At 34.8% G+C, this 24,857-nt stretch overlaps 1 protein-coding gene across 1 annotated transcript in view; it reads right to left on the reverse strand.

The window, feature by feature from the left end:
- Positions 1 to 4,833: 4,833 nt before the first annotated feature.
- The window catches only part of SYT10 (synaptotagmin 10), a 57,746-nt gene continuing 37,722 nt past the window's right edge, over positions 4,834 to 24,857 (reverse strand). The window contains exons 4-7 of the mRNA XM_017516723.2: positions 13,491 to 13,611; positions 10,690 to 10,861; positions 8,203 to 8,332; positions 4,834 to 5,682 (exon numbers count right to left, since the gene is read on the reverse strand). Coding sequence (XP_017372212.1) covers positions 5,611 to 5,682; positions 8,203 to 8,332; positions 10,690 to 10,861; positions 13,491 to 13,611 — 495 coding nt within the window. The 3' untranslated portion in view covers positions 4,834 to 5,610. The remainder of the gene's footprint in view (positions 5,683 to 8,202; positions 8,333 to 10,689; positions 10,862 to 13,490; positions 13,612 to 24,857) is intronic.

Here is a 24,857-nt window from a genome sequence, read left to right on the forward strand (position 1 = left end):
ACCATACAAAAGCCAGAAACATGAATTTCAAGAGATTTTAAAATTTCCATTCTATAACGTGGAAGCCAAAGATATTGATTTGAACAATGGCGAAGTATTAAATCACGAACTTCAGCTGAAAAGTCACCTTATCAACAAGGACTGAAGGTTCAAAAAATCCGATAGAATGGATCCAAATAATTTGAGGCTATATGTGAAATGATGAATTTTAGTGATTCCTGCCAGTTTAGAATAATTGGCAACATCTTGGACTATTTATTAGTGGACTCATCAGATTTACAACGTGAGGCAGTTCTTTTCAACTTTGGCTTCTTTATCCTGAAATAAAGGTTTCACTTCATTGTCCATAATGTCTCCATATTTTCAGGTGAAGCTGATCACTTCTTTCAGTTGGAAAGGTCAACAGTAAGTTAATGTGAATGACACCAACTTGGGCTGGACTTTTTGTCTATAAGACAAACTATAAATGCAAATATTTTGTATATTAGAGTTGGTCTACCTGCTTCTTATTTATACAGTGATAAAATTTATGAAGTTATTCACACTGGAGATTACTATGTTCTTTAAAAGGAAAACTTCAGGGTATTTTTAAAGACAAAAATTGTAATAAAACTCACAAAATGATCTATATAGATATAAACAGAACAAATCATGCATTTTTTTTGTACAGAATAATTCAATGATGAGTTTCTACATAGCCTTAGGGATTACAGGTTGTTTTGGGTCCACAAACTTTATTCTATGGAAAAATCATAGCTGAATATAATTCATATATTGGTGTTCAGAATAGGAAAATTAAAAAGAAAAATTTGAAAGGGAAGATGAAATAAACATCTAATGCATTAAATTTTCAATATCAAGATTTATTTATCTTTACACTTTTGACTTATATCTATAATATTCATTAATATCTAATAAATTATTTTTGAGGGAACAAAAACATGAAATTGAATAACTAAAATCCACCCACCCTGTGCAGTAAATAATGGGATCTGTATACATACAACAGATAACACTTACAGCAAAATTTCAGGAGCAAATGGCTTATTTTTACCCTCTGGTGACAAGATTAGGCATAAATTTGCTCTTTGGAGATGCTTCTCTTGATCCAGGTGAGTTTAGAAGAAATTATTGTCAGTTTGAGATAAAAATATTTCCATAGAAATGTATCTATCAATAGCATGTCATTTCTAGTGTCTCAGTATAGAATAATTCTAATCAATTCCTCCTGGCAGGAGTATGTTTAAATCATTTCAGACATGAAAAAGGCTATCCTTTCTCTCAAACATCTTCTACTTATTTTTCAGTCACCACGTCTAGCATTCGAAATGTTTGCATTCAATAAACCGTTAAGTCCCACTTCCACTTCAGCCTTTAATTTAGTGCTTTCTTTTCTGAAGTCTCTGTAGCCATGATGCTGTCATGCCACCAAATCACATCCTGGTTTCTTATGTTCATGATAACAGGGTGAAAGTGAAAATAATTTTTTACTTTGATGAGAAGACACTTGAACTGAATATTAATGAACTGCCACTGTTCAAATACATATCTTTTTGGTTAACTGTTAATGGTAGATGACAACTAATTACTAATACATCTTTTATTAAATTACCATTCATTTTAATTAATAAAATATTGAGTAAATATAGAAGTCTTTTTAATACAACACAGAATTCTTACCTAAAAGGGTATCGCTGAATAACGTATTGGAGACAACATTTAGTTTAATTAGCTGTTTCCCATACAAAATATAAACTCATTCTTTTCTTGGAAATAATGGGTCTTTACAGCAGGTTCAGATGAATCATATCCTGAGCCATGTCACTGAGTTAATGATTAAATGCTCTGTCATAGGGTTTTTGGAAACAATGTTAAAGCATATACATTTCTCTAAAAGTTAAAACATAACAAGTTTTTGATTTTGCATCTCAATATCAAATTTCCATAGGCTTTAACTTCTTTGCTCAACCATCATTTAATTACTTTATTTTATGTTCATTCTTTGAATCATTTCTCATGATTTTTAGCCTAAAGCTTATAAAAGTTTGGATCAAGTAGAGTACCTCAAAACAACTAGAGTTGCTTCAAGAACAAGTGAAGAAAAATCTGCATTTTCTTTTTATTTAGTAGAGGTGAAATGACGTTCTCAAATCTTTATCCACTTCAGGTGTTTTTTATTATCAGGCAGTTAAATTACCTGGTCATTATTACAACTAAGGTGGCAAAAAAAATCAGACTAAATTCTATAAAACTATACGTTCTTAAACAATATCAAGCACTCTTTTTGAGGAGGTAAAGAAATTACCACATGTTCAATGTTAAGATTTCATGTCCCTTTATTTGTAATAGTCTTTGGCTCTTTTGATAACTGATCCTAAAATAAGTTATATTTTGTTTTATGGAAAGTAAAAGTTGATCACAGGGGTGGAAGTTTAGCTTTTTCAATTTTGCAGTAATTAATCACTAAATGAAGGCTTTAGGAGATGGATAGCTCTTTACTGAGTCGCAAAAAATTTAAAATAATAAACACTGGTGGAGAATAAACACAGTTGAGAATGTCAATTAAATATTACCACAAAATAGGTTCAAATATATTTGCTTTTATTTATCAAAAACCTGAGTCAGTATTGATCAGTTGTGATCTCCCTGCAATAACTACAACATGCACACACTTCCCAAAACTGCATAAGAAAGTGAGTGCTTGGCTCTGCTCTCCTGTCTGTGTTCCCCAGGCACTAGTCCTAATGTTATGTGTTGCTGAACCATGAATATATTCAATATAGAAATTCTTACATGTTAATGAAGTCTCAGAAACACAGGGTTGGCCTGACAAAAACAATTGTTGGGGAAAATATTATTAGGAAACCAGTGTGAAAAAAACAATGTTCTGAGTTTTATGAAAAGATATACTCCACAAACATGAATGTTCTTTTCCTATTCAATTCCCTCATTCCCCTGATTTCTTGGTGAAACAGGTAAAGCAAACAACAAATCCCTCCCACAAAACTAAGAAGAATATCAGTATTGTTTGCTAATGAATTAAGTTACTGTTTTCCTAGACTTATACTTGGTAAGTCCCTGAAATTAGACATTCATTATGTATCTGAACTACAACTTCATAATGTGTTGGTACTGTCATTAAAATGTGATGTCCCACACAAGGAGATTTCTAACATCAAAACTTATTTTAAATATTGAAACTCAAAACATTTCATCTTCAATTACAAGCAGAAAGGTAAGTTATGTGTATATGAATGTGTGGGCTGTGTCGAGTGAGGGTGTGTTGTATTAAAAGTGTTAGGATTACATTTTTATAATATGAACTGTCATTTTTAACAATCATACCTTATCAATCTGTGTATAAACCTTCCTCCTGAATTACATGAAAGATGAGCTGCTGTGGTGAATTTCCTCTGCTTGATCTCTTTCTCAGGATTAACACATATCCTTGCATGACGAGTTTATTCTAACTCCAAGCAAACATTTAAAAATTATTTAAAAAACATTGTAATCTACAATTCCCATATTAGAATCTTCTGATTGGTCAATGGTTCACATTTTTACATCAGAAGCACTGGCTTTTTCTCCTTAGAAAGTAAAGACAAGCATGAGTTTCTAAGAATCAATAAAAAGTCCTTGAAATATGTTTTTGGGTGAAAATAATTATTATACTCACTTAGGAAATGTAATTGCTAATTTACTTTAAGCTGCAGTTATATCTACTAATAAAACAATTGTCTCCAAAAATGCCATTCTATTAATAGTATAACCTTTTGTCTTCCCATTTGAAAAGTTTTATTTCCCAATAAAACAAAGAGTTTCAGAATGCAAGTGTCATCTTTCATTTTACCTATAACAAATAATTCTTTTTGGCTTGACAAGGTAGCCAAGTGTTTTCAAACAGCTTTCTTCTATTATTTTCAATGAGAAAATGTTAGCTATGAGTACCTGTTTTCCTTAGGGTAGTATAAGCATTTTTAAAAATCTAAGGCAGAACTGTTTTTGCCTTTAAAATGTTAATGTGCAAAATATTTACCTCTTAATTAATAGTAATGACATCATTATAAGAGATGGCAACAAAATATCAAGGCTTTAATTTTTTTTAATATTTAGAGATAATGGGATTTTACAAAATTAAAAATTTCATAACTGCTAAAATATTTTTCTCATCCAAGTAAGTATGTTCTCTTGCCTTTTTTTTTTTAAACACACCAATTTTGAAATAATCTGGAAATAGGCACTATCTATACCACACATCTCAAAAGTAAGGTTGGGGTAATTCCATATAGATACCTTCCAATAGGGCCTGAAAATGAGACCAAATATGTTGGCCTGATTTAAAAGAAAGGTCTGTCTTGTAAAAACGTTTGCATAGTTTTTACATCTAGTGGCCTGAGCCTTGACGCTTATGAAGGCAAATGCCTTTCATGCAAGGACTGGGGTCCTAGGCTTTAGAATTAATTTGTTTATTATTAAGTATTGACATTGTATTATTAATATTTATGGCATTTTTCTATATTTTGCTGGAAATAAATCATCCTTTCTTTCAGAAAATACCCAATTTCAATGATTTGCTTCTGACTGGGTGTGAAGAGTCACCACTACTGTGTACAATCTAAATGATGATGAACACAGAGAATGTTGTTCTTTTGGTGTCTGTTAGCATGGTCTATCATAAACACAGGATCTATATCATAGCTTCAAGTCACAAAAAATACATGTCACAAAAAATACATGTCACAGTACTTGAGAACCTTACAATCACTTAAAAAATTAACTTCTGATTCTTTACACTTAGAAATACTTGTACTACATTTGAGATGAAGATTATTAGAATTATAAACATATCAGTTAAACAGTGCAACAGATATTTGAGCTAACATAACAGTAAAACAGTATAAAATGGTAGCCATAATGGCCCAACCTCCATTTTTCAGCCAGTAAGTATTACTTCTTAAATTTATATTCAAAATGATTCTTTAAATTTATAGTTTTGTCTGTGTGTTTTAAAGAACAAGCTTGAGAGACAAAGTTTTGAGTTTAGCAGAGCCAAATCTCACCAAGAAAGCAATTTTATGAGACTGAAAGAAAAGTATTATCAGATAAGTAATATTAATTTGATTGTGCAAGGATTTAATGTTGTGTAAGTTAAGTTCAAAATCTCCTTTTAAGTTTATATTGAACCATGTGCACAATTGGAAAAACACACTATAACAAAACCAAACCCATACATATGTGACATGTGCTACTTTATATAATAGCAGCATAAACCATATTTAATTTTAGATAAGTATGAACTGTTTAAATAAACATTTCTTTGCTTATGCAAAGAATTACAACATATTCAACACTCTTTGTGCTCACAGGCATTTGACATGAAGGACAAAATGCCTTAAGCAACTAAGGACTATATGTATTCAAGTAAAATGTATTACGATGTTCAAAGTTAAAAAATCGGCAATAAAAGTAAATAAAAAATTACACGTCAAGTTTGTTCATTACTATGAATATATTTTAAATGAGGAAATCAAACCTTCCACTTTTTCTTTTTTGATTCAATGAGCACATGGTCCTAGGTGCTAAATATCATGGTATCTTACTTTGGAGGCATTATGGTGTGGAAGGTGGTTTGGGAGAGGGGCAGGATCCTTGACTATCAAAACTGGTTGCCCGGCCAGGTAACTGAAAGACAGTAATTTCATAATATATGATTTAGTACAGAAATATAATACAGTGGTTATTGTTGCTCCCTTCAAATAGTGTCGCTCACTTCAAATAGTGATTATTCAACCACAATATGCAAATCTCTGAAGAAAAGAAATACATGACTCCCTTTGCCCTTCAGAACTTACCTTCTCTGCTACCATGAAGAGGCACAGATATCTCCTAGAATGTAGGCAGAGCACGGTACACAGATGAACATGAAGCAGCACTATGTGGATAACTATTTATGACTGCAGAATAATTTCAAATTTTACGACAGGTTTTTGGCTCTTTTCTATAAAAAATAAATGGTTTACTTTAGTGAGGGGCAATTGCTAGGAAAGAGCAGTAAGAGGTTCTAAACACAAGAGACTGCACTCCACTTGCTCTAAGGCAGGAGGTGATCACGGAGGCAGTTAATGAGATGAGAAGAGCTGCATTTGGCAGATGGGAGCCCCAAGTGACAGAGATATGTTCTTACAATCCTTAAATGCCTATGTGTATTTAAAAAGTTTAATTACAACAAAACAAACAATTATCTAGATAAAAAGAACCAGATTTTCTGCATGATACTTTAGTCCCTGTTGTACCAACAGACCCAACTCTCGAATAACTGTTCCCTTCTCACATTTATGCCTTCTGTGACAAGAACATGTATAATTATATACTTATTTTTCCCAAAATGCACAATCCAGCCAGTTCTTAGGTCCCTAGTCCATATATTCTGTTTGACCAATGAATGCAGGAGCAGGGATTAAAAGAAGCTTTTGCTGGAGAAAGTACATTTACATGACCTTGTTCTCGATAACTATCTGGGATCTTTTTCTGATGCCTATATTGTGGCTTATCTTTCTGTATATTCTATTATGACTAAAAGATGTCTACATGTTCCTCAACACAAGCATGTGCCTATTACACAACTCCCCTTCATCAGCAAAATGTATACCTGCTTATTAAGCACTAATGAATGATTAATATGCCTTGTATCACAAAGCACCTTTTCTATTATTACTTAACAATTCTTGCTCAAACTCCTTCATTTCTCCCTGCATCTTCCCTGTGAAGCCTATAGAGCCATGCAGTTCTTTTTTTGTTAAGATATGGAGAAGTGTAGTTGGAGACAGAGTGAACAGCCCACTCAGACATAGACAGCCAGAGGAACAAAGATTAGAATCCACCACTGCATTCAGAGTGAGTTCCTGCCCAACATGGCTCTACTCTTCTTTTCAGATTTTTAGAATTAATGTTCACTTTCCACACTTAAGAAAAGATGAGAACTAGGAAAAGAATAATAATTATAAAATAAGCAGTAAAGTGTACTTTAGACAACATCCACTGTTGAAACAAATACTAACTTTCCAAGACCTGAGCTACTCAGAGAATACACACGTCTATACTTATGAAGTCCTAAGGGAAAACATCAAGTGATTGTGTGTGTGTATGTGTGTGTGTGTGTATGTGTGTGTGTGTGTGTGTTTATAGATGCATTTGTGTGTGTGTATGTCTTTTATGATTTATACTAAATTATGAAGTCAGATAAAGACTTGGCACATTCACATATAAACAGATATTGATGATGACAGTTCACCTGTGTGAGCATGCAATGCTCATTTGGTGTTCATCCAATTTCCCTTACTATGTTCTGAGTAACACAGCTAAGGTTGCATTTTTTTGTGACTAAACTGAGAGTAGAACTTGGCCCCACTGATATTTAGTCAATGATACTGCACAGCCTCTTCCATTCAATCCAGTCCCTAGTGACATAACAAGAAGCACTAAGTACTTAATAGCATTTCTTTAGTTTTACTCTGAGTTTACCACTATTTCAGAGTCATAGCAGTAACTTGGCCTGAGGTTTCACAATAAGCAGTCACACAGCAGAGCCAGGCCTTGAACTCAACTAAACTGACACCTCAGTATTTTAAAAACCTTGGGCAGTTTTACTTCCTGACCAGAGTTGAGGGAGACATATCTTTCCCCTTATGCTGAAAAGTTATAATTAGGTGACAGTACCTCTAGTTAGGGATTGTAGAAAACTTTAGGTAAGGTGGCTGGTTTCTTTTTTGCAGAAGAGAAGGACAAAAATGCAGTTTCCAGCTAGTAATAAACTTACTAGATTGCTCCAGCCCTCACTCATGTAAGTTTTCAGGCTATGCAAAAAAAAAAAAAAAAAAAAAAAAAAAAAAAAAAAAAAAAAAAAAAAAAAAAAAAAAAAAAAAAAAAAAAAAAAAAAAAAAAGACTTGCAGTTTTTAATGGGCTTACTGTCCAAAAGAATATAAAGCCCAGAAAATGCAGTAGCTTTTTAAAATCCAAGAAGGCACACAGAACTTTGAATATTAAATATTAGAGACTATGGGACAAAAGCAAGAGCAATCTTTTTTATTTTTATTTTTTTAACAAAGGTGAATACATAAAATTTCAGATAAAGATTAGCAGATAAATAGTATTACATAAAAGAGACAACAAAAAAGGCAGATGTAAGGAATTCACAAGCTTACCTCCAGCAAGGGGTGCCAATGTGTTATTGGTTTTCGATGATAGGCCAGCATTTCATTCCAGTGGTCTCGCCCAAGTCCCTCAGCGTCCAGTCCTGTTCTACATACTCCTATGACCTCATTGTGTCCTACCCTAGGATTCGTAGAATATTATACTTTCATTTCCAACATTCAAAGATAAAAGGAGTTTCACAAATCTTAGAATTTTACACATATGATTAAAATATTAGATGCTGTAATTCTGCAGATACTACTTCAGACTGAATGAAATATCTTAAATAAATAAAAATTTACTAAACAGTATCAACATTCAAAAAATGAATATGTGTAAGAGGTAGACACAAACCATTTCAGTGCTTTGTAGTTTAAGCACATTTCATCATAGTAAAAATAGCACGAATGAGAAATACCAGTAGGTCTTTACCTATATCATGAGTGTTTTTCTTGGAAGCAATCTCCTTTAACATAAGTGATGTAAAGCAAATCTTGTTCTTTCCACGAGGCTTAATGTTTTATAACAAAGTTTAGATTTCTCACCAAGAAATACAGTACCAATTTTCTTTAATTGGCTCTAAATGATATGTCAGTGTGTTACCACTTGCATTACAATTAAATAGGGCAGGATTATGTTCAGTTGCATGGCATTTAAATTATTTTTAGATAATAGAAAACATACTGAACAACGTTTGCATTATCTATTCATGTCCTTCTTTTATAGCAATAAATCAAGATGATAATAATAACAGTTAATATTTTTGAGAGCTTATTATATGCCAGTGTTCTAGGTAATTTAAATGTACTGACCCACTTAATTCTCCCACCATGACCATGAATATCATTATTATCATTCTTCCATTGTACAAATAAACTAAATGCCCAGAAGGTTAGGAGCTAGCCTGACTACACACTTAGTAAGAGGCAGAGGCAGGAGCTGAATCAAACAAGTTGTTGACTCGAGAGCACATGTGGTTAAGTAGCTTCTCAAGAATGAAATGTAATTGAAAGGAGCTTTCAATTTTGACAGCCATCTCCAAAGGTACTTCTGAGATTATTTTAGGACATTTCATCCTTTTCCCCCCATCATTGATGTAGATATGTATATGTAGTATTATTTTCCTTAATATGAAATTTCACAAACAAGCATGTTTTTAGGTACAAAATTTTTGTCTTTCTGTGTATTGTTAGCATTCATTTCCCTAAAATTGCCTGAGTGACAAATGCTCAATTGTGTATCTATCTGAACTTATTGCTGTGAGAAATCAATAGGGGTAATTGGCAAAGCAGAATGGGGCTCCTGATGAAAACATCTGCAGCATTTTTAGAGTTTGAAACTTCAACTAATTCAAGATTTCTCTCTACCCTTTTAAACAGTAGTCACAAGTTAATTTTTTCAAAGTTATAAATTCATTACTAATAGACAGTGCTTGCAAATTTTATTTTTCAGTTTCTTTTTTCCCTAGCTCTAAGCCAGGGGAGAGCTCATTAACTTCTCTCAGTTATTGGGTCTTGGTTATGATACTATAAAATGGATACTTTGTGTGTATTTGAGAACAAAACAAATGTACTAAGGCACTGTTTATGTGCTGATAATTTTGTAGGTTAAAAACACAAGTATACATTTCCAAAAAATTTATCAATATAAAAGTCAAAATAATAAGAGAAAGTATATAGTAAGGCCCACATAAGAGACAGAAACCTTTGGTGGGACAAGAGTTCAGAGGAAGAGGACTGGTCAGCAAAGCAAGGCTTACAGAGGTGCTGACATAAACAAGGCTGTGGGGCGTTGATGGGACAAGATACACAAAGCTGGGGGACAGTCCAGGCAACGGGGAGAGTGGAAGGGCAAGGGTAAGAGCTGCAGTGGGCAGGATCTTCAGACCTGCATAGGGGAGGCGGCAATGTTTTCATGAGAGCAGGAGTGACTCAAAGTGTGTGACCCGGAAGAACTATCCAGAAAGCAATGCTTTAAGATTAACGTGAAAGTATCAAAGTTGTATCCTTATGGCTGCTACTCACTTTCCACTCTTATTCCTCATTTTTCACAGTTCTATATGATGCTAAAGTTTTACAAATGGGAAAAGTGATTCCCAAAGTGTTATGCAACTTGTCCTCTCATGTAGCTAGTTAATGATAGAGCTTGGGTAAGCATCATTGATATTCATATTCCAGCCTAGTTGATAAAACAAATTCCGTTGATTATAATCTGTTGTTACTGTAAAAAGACTCCACAATAGTGCTTTCTTGAATATATTCTATACTACTTCTGGACCCATTATTTCACTAGTTTCAGGTGAATTTTAATTTAAAGATGACTTCTTTTGGAAATGAAAATCCAGAACTATAAAATAGAAAACAATGAATTTTGAATTAATTATTATTCTCTCCTCCAATTTAATTTTAAACTGTTGTAGCAGTAAATGACCTGAAAAGCTGAGTTCCTGTGCATGACTAGGGATGGCTGCTCTTCAGTGAGTAGACAGATACACATACCTGTCATAATCCATGACCGCAATGGAGAGGCTGACCTGGTCCACGTTCTCTGGAGGGATGTCAAAAATAATGGCCTCATTGTACACAGGGTTTAGAGTGTTTTTCTTTGTAGTTGTTTTTCTCTTTTTTAATCTTCGACCTTCACACATCAGAGACACTTTGACATAAGGATCTAGGAATAAAAGGATAACTTTATTAAAATAAAAGTAGTAGTACAAAGTATAAATAAAACTGAAGTTTATTAGTACTAAATAAGACCTATAATATTAAGGCCTATATTAAGACCTTTAGAACTACCAATTTTAAATTTGTCTCAAAAAATAATTGTAGTAAGGTTAGTTTCTTTCAAAATGGTTTAGAGTAAGAAGATCAAAACTTGTGAAAGACTTAGAAACACTGTGCTAGACAGATAGAGATGATCACGATAAGTAGAAATTAGAAAGCAAAAAATATATGTGGAATCTTCTTCAATTACTTTTGAAAAAGGACCTAAAATTAGAAATACCATTTGCTTGATAAGGAACTTGGATTGAAAAAATGATTCTTACAAGTGATTTATTGCATACACAATGGTAAAAGATAAAAAGGGGGATATTTGGTTTAAAGATGGCCACACAGAAAGAAGGCTCCTGATATGACATTATCTGCATGATGCCAATTATGAGAGAAAAATTTAGTTGGGCTACATTTTTATAGGCCAAAGGGATCAGACAATTGCTAACAAGTTCTGCTACAGCAGACTTGATATCTATCCTATTACCTTTACTACCTTAAATAGAAAAATTGCTATGGTATTATAGAAAATTGTATGATGGTTATGCAAAATTTCCAACAAGCCTTACTTTTACACCTTTTATTCAAAGCAGGCATGGTTTTGGGAGGGGATGTCAACATTGGGTTGAGCACACTAGATAAACAATCAGTGTCTGCTATCTTAATTTTTTTTCTCATTCTGGCCATCCTCTAACTGTAGCACCAATATTTCTGTTTTTTCTGTTCCCATAGTAATATACTTTATTTCCACAGAATAAGCCAAAAGGATGGCAATATTAATTTACTTGAGCATGTGAATGCTTCTTAAACTTTTGAAGTATGTAACTCTCTATTTCCAAAGCATTCTCATCAAGAAGCAAGGTATTCATGACTGGCAATAGGGTATGTAGAGGAAAAGAAGATAATGTTAATATCTGTTTCCCATTTATTTTTTAATTTTTAAATAGTAGGAAGAATGTCCTAAGGAGAAGCTCATTTCTGTGATACAGCTTTGTGTTTGAGCCCACAGACCTAGGACTTCTAATGAAAAATGGGAATGAGAAACATGAATTACCCTTTGCAACTCCCAACAGCTCTCCAACTACATTTCTCTGCTTGTGACAAGGATAATTTACTCGTTCTTTAGTTGAATCACAAGCCTGTTGTGAGGATTAATGAGGAGGTGCTCTCAAACCATGCGCTCCTCTGATGAAAAGCTTCATATAAATAAAATGTAATCTTGCGCTTAATTATAACTTTGATGTTGTTTCCTTGCCTCAAAATTTGATCTCTTTTCATACACGGTTAAAAAAAAGAGTAGAATAAACAATTTGCAGAGTATACTGTTTATCTTCAATTCCTCAACATTTACTGACCCAAGACTTTTTCACCAAAATTAATGTAGAATTTACTTGTTTTACCTTCACACTATGTATTACAAATTAAAAAAAATGAACATCATGACATAGTTTGAAAATCCATGATCAAGAGATATACAATAAGCAGTCTCCCTCCCATTTGTCTTCATCCCTTAGTTTTTGTATATCACTTGGGTATTTTTAATACAAATATTAGCAATATGAATATGTATTCCAAATTTCCCCATTCTTACACAGAAGGGTGCATAATATTCATGTTAATTTTTTACCTCCTTTTAAAAAATCACTTGTACATCCTAGAGCTATTTCCACACCAGAATTTACAGTTCCCTTATGTTTTTTTGTGATGCAAATTTGAGTTTTGTTGTTCTGCAAAACCACAAATTATACATCTTCCCAAAATGTCACCCCTTATTTCCACCACTATTTCTTATTTCTGTTTACTATAACAAACACCTACCAGTCTCTCTACTCTTCCCTTATCGTTTTCCTTTCACAGAGCTGTGCCAGTGTTTATGTATTAAATTCTAACTAGTTACTCAGAACTGCAGTGAATTAAATAAAGGGATGAAGAAGAATGAAGCGTCTTTATCCTTCTATCAAAGTTAGCACAAGAGGAATTTCCTTCAAGAATTTCTTTCAGAATCTTCAAGAAACATTAATTTATTTTATTATTCATTTCAGACACCAGAGATGCACAAATTTTTAGTTAGGTGGCAAAAAATGCAAATGCAAATGGTGGTCATGGAACATGGCTATTTCTCTGCAGATCAGGTGAGGGGGAATAAATTCAGAGTAAATATTTCTTCACATAGCCTCATTCACAGCTTAAAGGCTAGGAATATTCCCTTATAAACAACTGACTAGCTGAAAGTGGGGGAATAGATGGTAAATTATGTATTTTTGAGACAGTGCTATATTGGTAAATTGGCAGAGAAAGAAATAGAAACAAGAACTCAAATTCAGATCTATTTGATAATACCTTTTAAAAATTTCATAAAGATAATGTAAATAAAAGAGGTGACTTGGAACATTTTAATTTGTAATTTTTTTTCTTCTTTTGTAGTACTCCATTATAGACAATTTATTAAGTAGCCATGTATCATTTTAGATACATGAACTATTTTATTTGGGAACGTGCCCTTGGTCCTATGGCCATTATGTACATACCTGATGAGCCAGTAATATCCATTGCCTTCAGATTTCTGCACTTAATCACTGTCAATGTCATACGCCCAGCCGTCGGCAAGTAACAAAGGGAAAACATGATTTCACCCAGGTCTATACTTTCCTAGAAAGGCAACTGGAATGTTAGCAATCTCAAACACTGAAGAGTGAAAACAAAAAATAATAAAAGATGTTGAACAGAAAATCACTTTAGAAGAATATTGGAATGTCACTTTAAATTGTTTTATTGGGGATAAAACAGATAACACTGCAAGAAAGCTATTCTGAATGCAGTACGCAAAAAAAGTCTATCCCAGCTGCTTATTTGCTATCTCTGCTTGTATTTACAAGAATCTGAAACTTAACATAGTCAAAACCAGACTACTGATTTCAGCCATGCCCTATCACCTTCCAAAACTGATTCTTCTGTCAGTGTTCCACAATCAAAAGGCATCACAATCCACCCAAAGACTGAATCCAAAAACCCAGTAGTGACTTTTATTCTTTTATCTTCACCTCTATGAGCAACCCATGGGCAAGTCCTGTCTACACTATCTACAAAGTATATCCCAAATCAGTGACTTTCTTTTCAGCTCTACTAGTCAAGCCTCCATCTTCTCTTGCCAGCATTACTTCACTAGCCTTGAAAACAAACCTCTCATTCCAGAAGTTAATCTTCACAAAGCAAAAGATCATGTATGAAATGCAAATCTCTTGCTTAAAATTGTTTAAGGGATCACAACTGTAGTGGAATAAAGTCCAAACTCCCTACCTGGCATATAAGTGGAATAACTTCAAGTCCTGGTATACCTGAGACATTCCTGGTTTATACCTATTGTTATGGTGTAATTACTAAGAACATCCCTGTCCACATTATTATTATTTTTTTTTTGAGGCAGTCTCACTCTGTTGCCCAGGCTGGAGTGCACTGGTGTAACCTCAGCTCACTGCAGCCTCCACCTCTTGCATTCAAGCGATTCTCCTGTCTCAGCAACCTGAGTAGCTGGGATTACAGGTATGCGACACCACACTTGGCTAACTTTTATATTTTTAGTTTTGACTGTTGGCCAGTCTAGTCTCAAACTCTTGACCTCAAGTGATCTGCCTACCACAGCTTCCCAATCTGTCCACATTTAAATATGTCTTTGATTGACTAATACATTAGACGGTCACACACATAAGGTTTATGCCATCTGTGCCCTACCTTTCTAACATTTCTCATTCCTCTCCCCTCCAAGGTCTGATGCAGACACAAATGTGTTTGTGCATGTGCTATTCAAAGAAATGAAGTTTGTTCCTGCTTTGGGGCCTCTGTGTTTTTTTTCTCATTGAATAGCGCTTCTTTCTCTTAAATATTTATATGGCTGACTTTTTACCATGCAGAACTCAACTCAAACAGAATCTCTGCAGTGGGGCCTCCACCCATCATTCATTCAGAGACTGCACACCTTTCATATCCTATACTCACCGCAGTCCAGGCCCTTCACATATTTTTTGTAGTACTTATTGTCTGATATCACCTTTTAAATTCTTTTTTGTTGTTTCCCAGACTCCCTCATATAGCACCCAGGAGAGCAGGGTTGTTGGCGGTCTTATTTTCTAAAATGTACTGAAGTGCATGATGCATAGCTGGTACATATCAGTGCATATTTTTTGAAGAATTGAATACATTACTTAATTAATCTGAATAAAACCTGTTTTTTTTCATTTTTATAAAGCAGGACTATCCACAGTACCCCGATATAGATTTATATGTGGTCTTTGACTGTATAGAGAGTGGACAAATGAAAATGAATGTGGACAATGGATACTTTAGGATGGCCCTCAAAGAGTTGTTCACAGGATTCAATAAAATCACACTTGGTAAGAAATTTGTGGCAGGTTTACATTTGGGGGAAATAACTTGCTGATTATGCACCCAGGTCCACAGGGCTGGGTTCTTAAACATTTTTCATGATACACTATTAACATCTGTTGGGCTTACTCATATAGCTTGGATGCTGATTTACATGATTCTCCTTTCTTTATTCATGGTCTAGAAGTTAGAGACCAGTAACTCAGGGCAAAAACTTTAATTAAATTTGTGTTTGACCCCCAGTTCTCTACTTTCTAATGGTGAGATCCTGGGAAATTCAATTAAGTTTTTAATCTGCAAAACTTCATTTTCAAATTGAGAATAATGCCCACCTCACAGGGTTTGTAAGCATTAAAGGACATAATGTAAATAAAGCATAAGGTACTTTATACAGTGTTTGGCATGTGATAAAGAATGATCTTTTGTTTACTACTGTATTGCTAGCACATAGAGCAGTGCCTTACATATATCAGGCACTCAGTAAGTACTGGATAAATGAGAAGCTTAATAAATAGAAGTGATTATTATTTTGCAAGAATATTAGTAAACAAAAAATATTTTGAAAGAAAGGTATATCCAACTGGATATCCTTTATGCTAGTGGATTGCTGTAGACTAAAAACAGTGAGGAAGATCCCATAGAAGACGGTTGAGGAAAAACAGAAAGAGCACAACCTCCTGCTGAAGAAGGAACCTCCTCTTCCTTCTAACTTTTTTTTTTTTTGAGACAGGGTCTCTTATTCTGTTACCCAGGTTGGAGGGCAGTAGTGTAACCATGGCTCACAGCAGCCTTATGTGATCCTCCCACCACAGCCTAGCTGGGATTATAAGCATGTGCCACCAAGCCTGGCTAATTTTTGTAGAGACAGGGTTTTACCATGTTGGCCAGGCTGGTCTTGAACTATTGGGCTCAAGAGATCCACCTGCCTCAGCCTCCCAAAATGCTGGGGTTACAGGTGTGAGCTATGGCAGCCAGCCAACATCTAATGATTTTTGAGCATTATTTGCCAGGAACAGTGGTTGGTGCTGTAGACACCAAGATGGACATGGTTCGGCCCCTGGAGGTCTCAGTTGAGAAGAAAGTGAGTAGGCTTTAAAAGGCTAAGAAAATAAGTCTGAATGCCATTTTTATCTGTTGATTTTCTCCTTGTTTCTCTTTGTTTCCTTGTCTAAGCATTTCTTCAGGCTCACTCTATGGGCTTAAATTTTCTGCCTGACAGCCATTCCCCTTTCCCTCACTGGGTGTTTCTCCTTTCAGTTACTATCAATAAGTGTGGGCATACTTTGTTGTCAGCTGGTCAAATTAAAGAGATCTCTCTATGAATGTAGATCATGACACCAAATTCCATTATGAAATATGGTGGAGGTGGGCTGGGCACTGTGGCTCACGCCTGTAATCCCAGCATTTGGGAGGCCGAGGTGGGTGGATCACCTGAGGTCAGGAGTTGGAGACCAGACTGACCAACATGGAGAAACCCTGTCTCTACTAAAAATACAAAATTAGCTGGGTGTGGTGGTGCCTGCCTATAATCCCAGCTACTCGGGAGGCTGAGGCAGGAGAAATCACTTGAACCCGGGAGGTGGAGGTTGCAGTGAGCTGGGATCAGGCCACTGCACTTCAGCCTGGGCAACAGAGTGAGACTCTATCTTGAAAGAAAAAACAAATAACAGAGACCAGCCTGGCCAACGTGGTGAAACCCTGTCTCTACTAAAAACACAAAAATTAGCTGGGTGTGGTGATGCATGCCTGTGATCTCAGCTACTTGACAGGCTGAGGCAGCAGAATCGCTTGAACCTGGGAGGCAGAGGTTGCAGTGAGTTGAGATCATGCCACTGCACTCCAGCCTGGGGAAGATAGCAAGACTCCACCTCAGAAAAAAAAAAAAAAAAAAAAAAAAAAAAAAAAAAAAAGAAAAAAGAAAAGAAAAGAAAACAAAATTCAAACTCCATGTATTCAGGAGTTTTAAGAAAACTGGAATGAATTGGGTGGTAAAAATTAATGTAAGGGATGCATGCATAATAACTGCACAAAAGTTTAAGTCTTCATTAAAATAAATTTTTCTTTCAAGAGTGTGAAAGAACAAAGTGCCAACATATTACAAAGGGTAGAATATTCTCTAAGGTAAATACCAATATTCTTATTTAAAATCTAAGTGATCTAAGAAATTATCATGAGAAAGTGAAATTAACAAAGGTAGGTGGCTGCATGACCTTTAAAGGGATCTATAACATATGTAATGCAGAACTCTAGAGTTTGGCGACAGTGCTCTGAGATACCATGTGAGCTAATTTTTGCTATCCTCCACTGAGTCTGTGCCCTTATTGATAGTTCAACTCCAATGAGCAGGTAGAATTTTAAGGCTGCCTCTTCTGTCTGCCCCATGCCACTGTGGTTTATAAGGCAATCTTCATTCCCAACAATCCAAGCTCTCTGGTGGCCAGTCAAGAACCAGGAAACAAATTGAAGGGTCTCTAAACATATAGCATTAATATAAGGAAATTATACAATAAAGTTATTTATACAAGAAGTCTATATCTTTTTTTTCAACACTCATTTGCTATTATTTTGGTCAAAAGTTTAGCAAGATTGTTTACTTGCTGTATCAGTCTACAGCAGGTCAAATCTTACATACGCAGTGTGGAGATCGGGAAATTTATAGTAAGTCTAGTGAAGACAGCAAGAAAAAATAGTGACAAAGACACAAAACTGCTAAAAAAAAAAGCAAATATTCTAAAAAGAACAGCAAATTGGAATCACTTTGTATTGGGGTAATTACCAATAATAATGATTCAGTAACTTAACATTTTATTACAGACTTGAACAGTAATTAATATTTAAAGTAATGCCCTTGAGTCAAGGTAAGGAAATATATCCTATATGTTCTGTTCAAGAAAACAGAGACATGTACACTATTTTTCAGGATTATTTTTATCCAAAATGCAAAACATTTAAAGTGCTATTATAATTTCAGCTCAAAATGAGTAACGCTTTGAGTTTCTGCAAATTGCATGCAGTCTCATTTTCGACAATTTTTTATAAACATGAGTTTCCCATATCAACCTCTAAAAAATTCATGTATTTTTTGGGCAAATAACCATTTGAAAGCCTGCTATTAAGTCTAAGATGCAGTGTTCCATAAAATTTATTATGGGTAAGAAGGTATTTACCCCATTCTCATACACACTAACTTATTTGGTTGAATAATCTCAATGATAATCTTCAGAGTTCCTACTTGGAATAGGGGCATATGAAAAAAGGGTAACAATGAAGCTGGCTCATAGGTTATTAATTCAATTTCTTCATGCTGGCTTCACCAAAATGGAGCTGGGTAGATAAAGACCAGTTTTGATGATTGGCTATAGTCAACTTTGCAGACAGTCACAGTTACAAAGTTTTTTCCATGTACTTTTCCAAAATAAAAATAAAAGTCACTGGAAGGATAAATTGATATGCAAATATTTACACTGCATATCCTATTGCAGGACTAGCAGTAAAATCAAGCTGTAGCAACGGACTATAAGAGATGGAGAGAAGACAGATTAAAGGCTCCATAACTAGAAGGTCTGTGAACCAAGGGAAGCATTCTCGGAGCAAAATAATCGTTAGGTTGGGATTAAAGAATTAACCAGATGGGATTTCACAGGGTGATGAGGAATAATGCTGTTTGTGAGTACTATGATAAATATTCAGAAATAAAAATGGTAAGTATGCATTGAGAAATATGGAGTCTGGAAACATGTTAGAGGAGGTTTAGGGTTGATGTAGTTGTTTGATGTCTTCTATGGGCAACAGGGATCCAAGGTGTTGTTGGTGAAAAGGGTGGGAGCTTGGCAGAGTGGAAAGGGCATAGGTTCCTGGGTCAAAGAAAGTAGAGTAAAAAATACGAAATCTTCTATGTTCTAGTTTCCAAGCACATGGCAAAAATACTTGACCCTGAGCTTGAGCTTAATTGCAAATAAAATGGAGTCAATAATAAGTAACTTGCAAGGTAGATAGCAAACATGTAAAGTGCCTGGTGTAAACAGGCACTCAAAAACAATAATGATGTTAATGAAAATAATATTAAAAAAACATTTATCTTGAGTAGGCTAGATTAGGATGAAACAAGACATAAGAGAGAGAGGCCACTGAAGTAAAGTTGGTGTGGGAAGATGTTGGCTAAGGAAAAGTTTGAATTCAGGGATATATTGGGAAGTAAGAATCATTAACACGTATTGAAAAAAAAAAACTTTAAACAAACAATTGGTTGCTATGGTGATAGCAGTCATCACATCCACTTAGCACCCTAAATGCAGTCTGCCGTCCACATTTCCTTGGTAGTAAGAAAACAGATGGTTTTCTTCACACTGTTAAAAGTGAGATGTGTAACTAGATCAAATGAACTTCTTCATCAAGTTACTAGTCCTTCAACCACCTGCCCACAAAATAAGCTACAACAAAATACAGACCCAGAGTGGGTCTACTGGATTAAAACTACTGTAAAATGTATGTATTTTTCCCCAACTGACACCACTCATTCACCTGAGAAAATTGTGGGATTTAACCTTGAACAATCTACTTGACCTCACTTGACCTCAGTTTCGTTGGTATAACATGAGAGTGCTCAAAGAGATGAGGGAATTTAGTTTCCAGCTGTAAAATTATGTAATTTTAAGCACTGGTCAAAAATGAGAGCTAAATAACACATGAAGATCCATTCCAATGGGAAGTAACTACCTGCAATTACTTTTGCACCAACCCAGTAGTTATTTGCCATTAAAAAAAATGGCAAAAAAACCACCATTAGTTATTTGTCATTTAAAAAAAAAAGGCAAAAACCGCAATTACTTTTGCACCAACCTCTTATATGCCAGAATAGTTTACTTCTTGTCCTATCCAACACAACCATGGACTTTAGCTATCAGGAGCCACAAAGTGACAGAGCTAAGGCCTTAAAACAATCTTTCCTTGATATAACTAATCAAGTCTCAAAATTGGCTGTGTAATGAAGACTATGAAGTAATGACGGAATAGCCCAACACAGACACTGAGACAAGAGCAACCTGAGACACAAAAAGAGGATACAAATTTCATAACAACTCTTCCCTTCATCATACTGGTTAAGAGATAATCATAAGCTTCTCAGTGAAATAAACCAGAGACTTATTCTCAAACTTTCATCATCATTTATAGATAGGGGCATGAAAACTTGTTCAATAAACTATATACAACTCTCCTTAGAGTGTTGGATGCTTTTCAATATCTTTACAAAATTCTTAATTAAAGGAGTCCCTCTAAGTATTGCTGTATGTAGACACCTAGACAGGATGAACTTGGCTTCACTATTTCAGAGTCTGTCTTAAATTGATTGACAAGGTTCCACTTCTGGTTTCAAAGTTTATCTTCCATATAATAGCCAGAGATCTTACTGATTCTGAGGGGTTCCATGGCTCACTTCTGAACAAAAGCCATCAGTGGTCTCAAATGTCACTCAGAATAAAACCCAAAGCTCTTTCCATGGCCTGAAGACTCTAGATGACCTGACTCATGGCTATTTCTCTGATTTAATCTCCCATCGCTCTCATTGGCCACTCTACTACCACTGCCTTCCTCCTACCCTCCCTCATGTTTCATAAAGCACATGTCTTCATTCATGTGCATATTGTATATTTCCTTCATTATTATCTGTGTTCTTTTCTAGAAAGTAGGCCTTATAGAAAAGGGACATTTTATGTCCTAAGACACCAGGAAGAGTGTCTGGTAAACAGGAGAACTGAACAAAAGTTTACTGGGTTGAAGAGTGTAAGATCCTTGCTCTTCTCTATATAAGTAGATTATATTTTAGAGCATTAGCAGTCTACTTGTCATGGTAACATCGTGATTGGGCACAATTTTCTGTGTCCCGTTATCTATGCCCTTCTGTAGACTGGTATTTGATAGGTGGCAGTGTCCCTTTTGTTACCATAAGGTGTGAGATTATAGATATTTAAAAACTTAAAAGCACTATGAAAGCATGAACAAAATTGGTATCCAGTCTGTAAGGTCTCTGGTTTACAGAATTAAATGCAAAGGACTTAATCCAATTTATGTCATGGCATAGTCTTGTATAATATTGTCATATTTTATTCTATTTTTAAGATTTAGGAAAAGAGGTAAGGCATAAGTAACTCTCATTCATTTTTTCAAAATATGAGGGTGATACATTTAAGAAATCTAAATATTAGGGCAAGAACTTTAGGACATAGAAGTAGCTGGGATATTAGCAGCCGAGTGGTTAAGAAGAAGGTGTTTTCTTTGTGTGAGCATGATAGCATGTAGGAGATAACTGACAACTAGAAACTTTAAATTTTACAAACATTTTACATTTATTATCTAATTTTACTTTCAAAATATTCCTGTTGGGTTGATATTATAAATCTTTTTGTGGATGAAGAGACAATTTCAGAAATGTTAAGGAACTTATTAAAAGTGATACAGCTAAAGGTTGCCATCCCAGGATTCTAATGAAAGTGTATTCATTAATATTTTAATTCCTGTACTTTCCTGCTTCTCTCTGTGCCTACAATTTTAATTTCCAGAAAAGCAAAATTGTCTTCATGGTCTTAGATTTCAAAACCAGCAAATGAAGTATTATATTTCTTTGAAGGCATTTTTTTAGAAATTAGAAAATCAGATACTTGATTTACAGCAAACTGCTTAATGCAGCCTGTTACAGAGGAGAAGAATTATTCTGAACATTTACATTTAAAAAGCATCTGCATATTCTTTTCACTATATAAGAGTGTGTTAATAACTAATAATCATACTGGTTAAATGCAAGGGAGAAACAGAACAACTTTAAACAGTAGCTTTGGAACCACACTAAATTCCTAGAACTCACAATAGGCTCATGTGTGTTGCTAGAGAATTAGAAGTTAAATAGCTTCTCTTTATTTCCTACAACCTTCAAGCATTAAAATATACCAGGACACAGCTGACCGAATAATAATCCAAATATGGATATTTTGTTAATTCCATCTAAGAGAGAAAAATTGCTTGGACATTTTCTGAAATAATAGACTCCAACAGTTTTTAAAAATAAGACAAAGAAAAGCTTGGCTTAGTTCTCTATGCACATCAATTACAAGATAGATTTGACAAGATTATAAGTTTTAAAAGTCTTATGTATATGTTTTTGCCACAAGTATTTTATTCCAAATTTTTAATATTCAAACTATATAAGTATTTAGTTATTTCAATTCTGGACTTCCATGTTTCACAAGAAAATTCAATTCTTTTCTCTTTTGTATATTTTAAGTAAGATAAAACTCTAATAACATTTAGGGCAAACAGCTGAACTAGGAATGAAAGATATAAAACCTAGTTCTGGCTCTTCTACTAATCAGCTTTGTGAATTTAAATTATTTTTTAACATCCTTGGGCTTCAGTTTTCTAAACTATAAAAAGAAAGGATTAAACTTGGTCTCTCTACCGATTCTAAAATAATGATTATATGATCTAGACATGGCACTCTCAAAATCCTTCCCAGAATATGCCCATGAACTTTTAAGGTAGTAAAGGTAGCATGAAAAGACGTCTGACCTATTACAAATCTTATGTACTTTACTCTGAGAACAAGATCTCAGGTCATGATTTAAGATAATGATTTTATTTATATACAATTATATAATTTGAATATTTGATTATTCAACCTGAAAGCAACGAATTGGAGCAGTAAGGAATGCAGGAAGCAAGCAAACTTATAACAGAGATGAAATAGTGAAATATAAGAGGGCATTGGACAGAAACGAAAATTTGCTTTTTAAGTTTATAAAATTAATGATCACAAAGATCACTACTGTTAAGAAAAGGACAATTTACATTCAGAATATTCTACTTAAAAAGCAGATACATCTGTAACATTTTATATTTTAAATTCGTAAGGAAAGAAACTGGGAACATAAAAATATGTTTTGGAACCTATGAAATTAACATAAACAGAGTTATTTTTCCAGGCTGTTCTTAATAAATGATAGATAATCAGTGTCTGAAATCTGAATTTTAAGAGGCAGAAATTCTTACTTTTTCAATTGCAATGAAATGTGGGATTCCACATTTACGGCGATCCTTTGAAGTTCCTTATGTAGTAAAGAGTAGAGTGTTTTAGCAATGGTCATGGCTATTTCTTACTTTGTGGTTGAAGCCTTGTCTTATCACCAGCCTTTAAAGGTCTAATTTGATTTCTGCGAAGGTAATGAGCACATAGATACACAGTCAGATACACAGCATGGTCCAGAAAGGTTATAGGAAATTAACCTGTTTGTAATTAGGAAACATTTTCTTTCTTTAGAGAATCGTCAGGGATCCAGCAGGAAACAGATGGCACACACAAATTAGAGCTATTCCAGAGGGTTTCATGAAGAGGTTATGCACAGATATGTGAACTGGGAGGAGGAAACCACAAGAGGTAGTTACCCTGGAGTGGTAACAGCACAGGCTGTCATGACCACTAGGACTCAAAGAGCAAGTGGGGACAGTTACCTTGATCCAGAAAGTAAGTGGTCAGAAGAAGAGCCCGCTTTGAGAAAAACTCTACCCTCAGATGAGGGGCATGTACAGCCTGAGGTTTTCTTGCAGTGGAAGGCAGCAATGGACAGATACATGTTTCCCAAGGTAATTCTTCTGCCCTAATATTTCTTGCCAGAAGGCAGAGACTCTTGCCTCAGGACAGAAAGTCTGAACCAAACCAACTAGCCTTTTGAGGCACCAAACAGGGTGGAGAACAGCAAAGACTGAACCTAAAGACACACATAGGAGATATCCGGCATCTTCAGCTCCTGAGGTTTTATAAGATGCAGACTGGTGAAGGAATGAAATGCCTAATGGAAAGGGAAGAGAGCCTTTCCCTTGGGAGAAGACTGACTCTCCCAGGGAAGAGAAGAGAATATGTGTCTGAGCTGAAAATAAAAAGATGAGTGAGTGAGGCTTCCCAGGCAGAAACAGGGACAATGGACATTTCAGGCAGAGGTATCAGTCAATAAGAAAGCTTGCAGGCATGGAAACCTATTGCTTTGAGTGAGGTGAAATTGATGCAGAGAAGTCATATAGGAGGGTGGTGGAAACAAGCAGGGAAAGTTAGAACTAACTGCCAGATCACAAAGAATAGGTAGAGTCAGAAATTGGAAGGGATAAGAAGGATAGGCAGTGGAATAGGGTGCTCAGGAGGGTAATAATACCCCGAGTGGAAGTGGAGAGAAATGAAGACACCAAAATACTCAATGAATGTGTGAAAAATAATTGATATACCCTCTCCAGGTAGGAGATGAGGGCCAGGCTGGATGGCATTATGAGTATATACATCATACATCATAAAAAGAAGCAACAGTATCTACTCACTGAATCACAGCACACAGTAATCAAAAAGATTTAAAGGATCTCTAACTCAAAACTTTCCAACTTGAATAGAAAAATATAACATCTAAATTATCCCTTATGATAATATTACTACTACTATGATATAATTTTTAGCATCAAGATCTCTGTTCCTTCTAATATGA

Source organism: Cebus imitator, unplaced genomic scaffold (genome assembly GCF_001604975.1).
Source record: "Cebus imitator isolate Cc_AM_T3 unplaced genomic scaffold, Cebus_imitator-1.0 Scaffold601, whole genome shotgun sequence".
Classification (NCBI taxonomy): Eukaryota; Metazoa; Chordata; class Mammalia; order Primates; family Cebidae; genus Cebus; species Cebus imitator.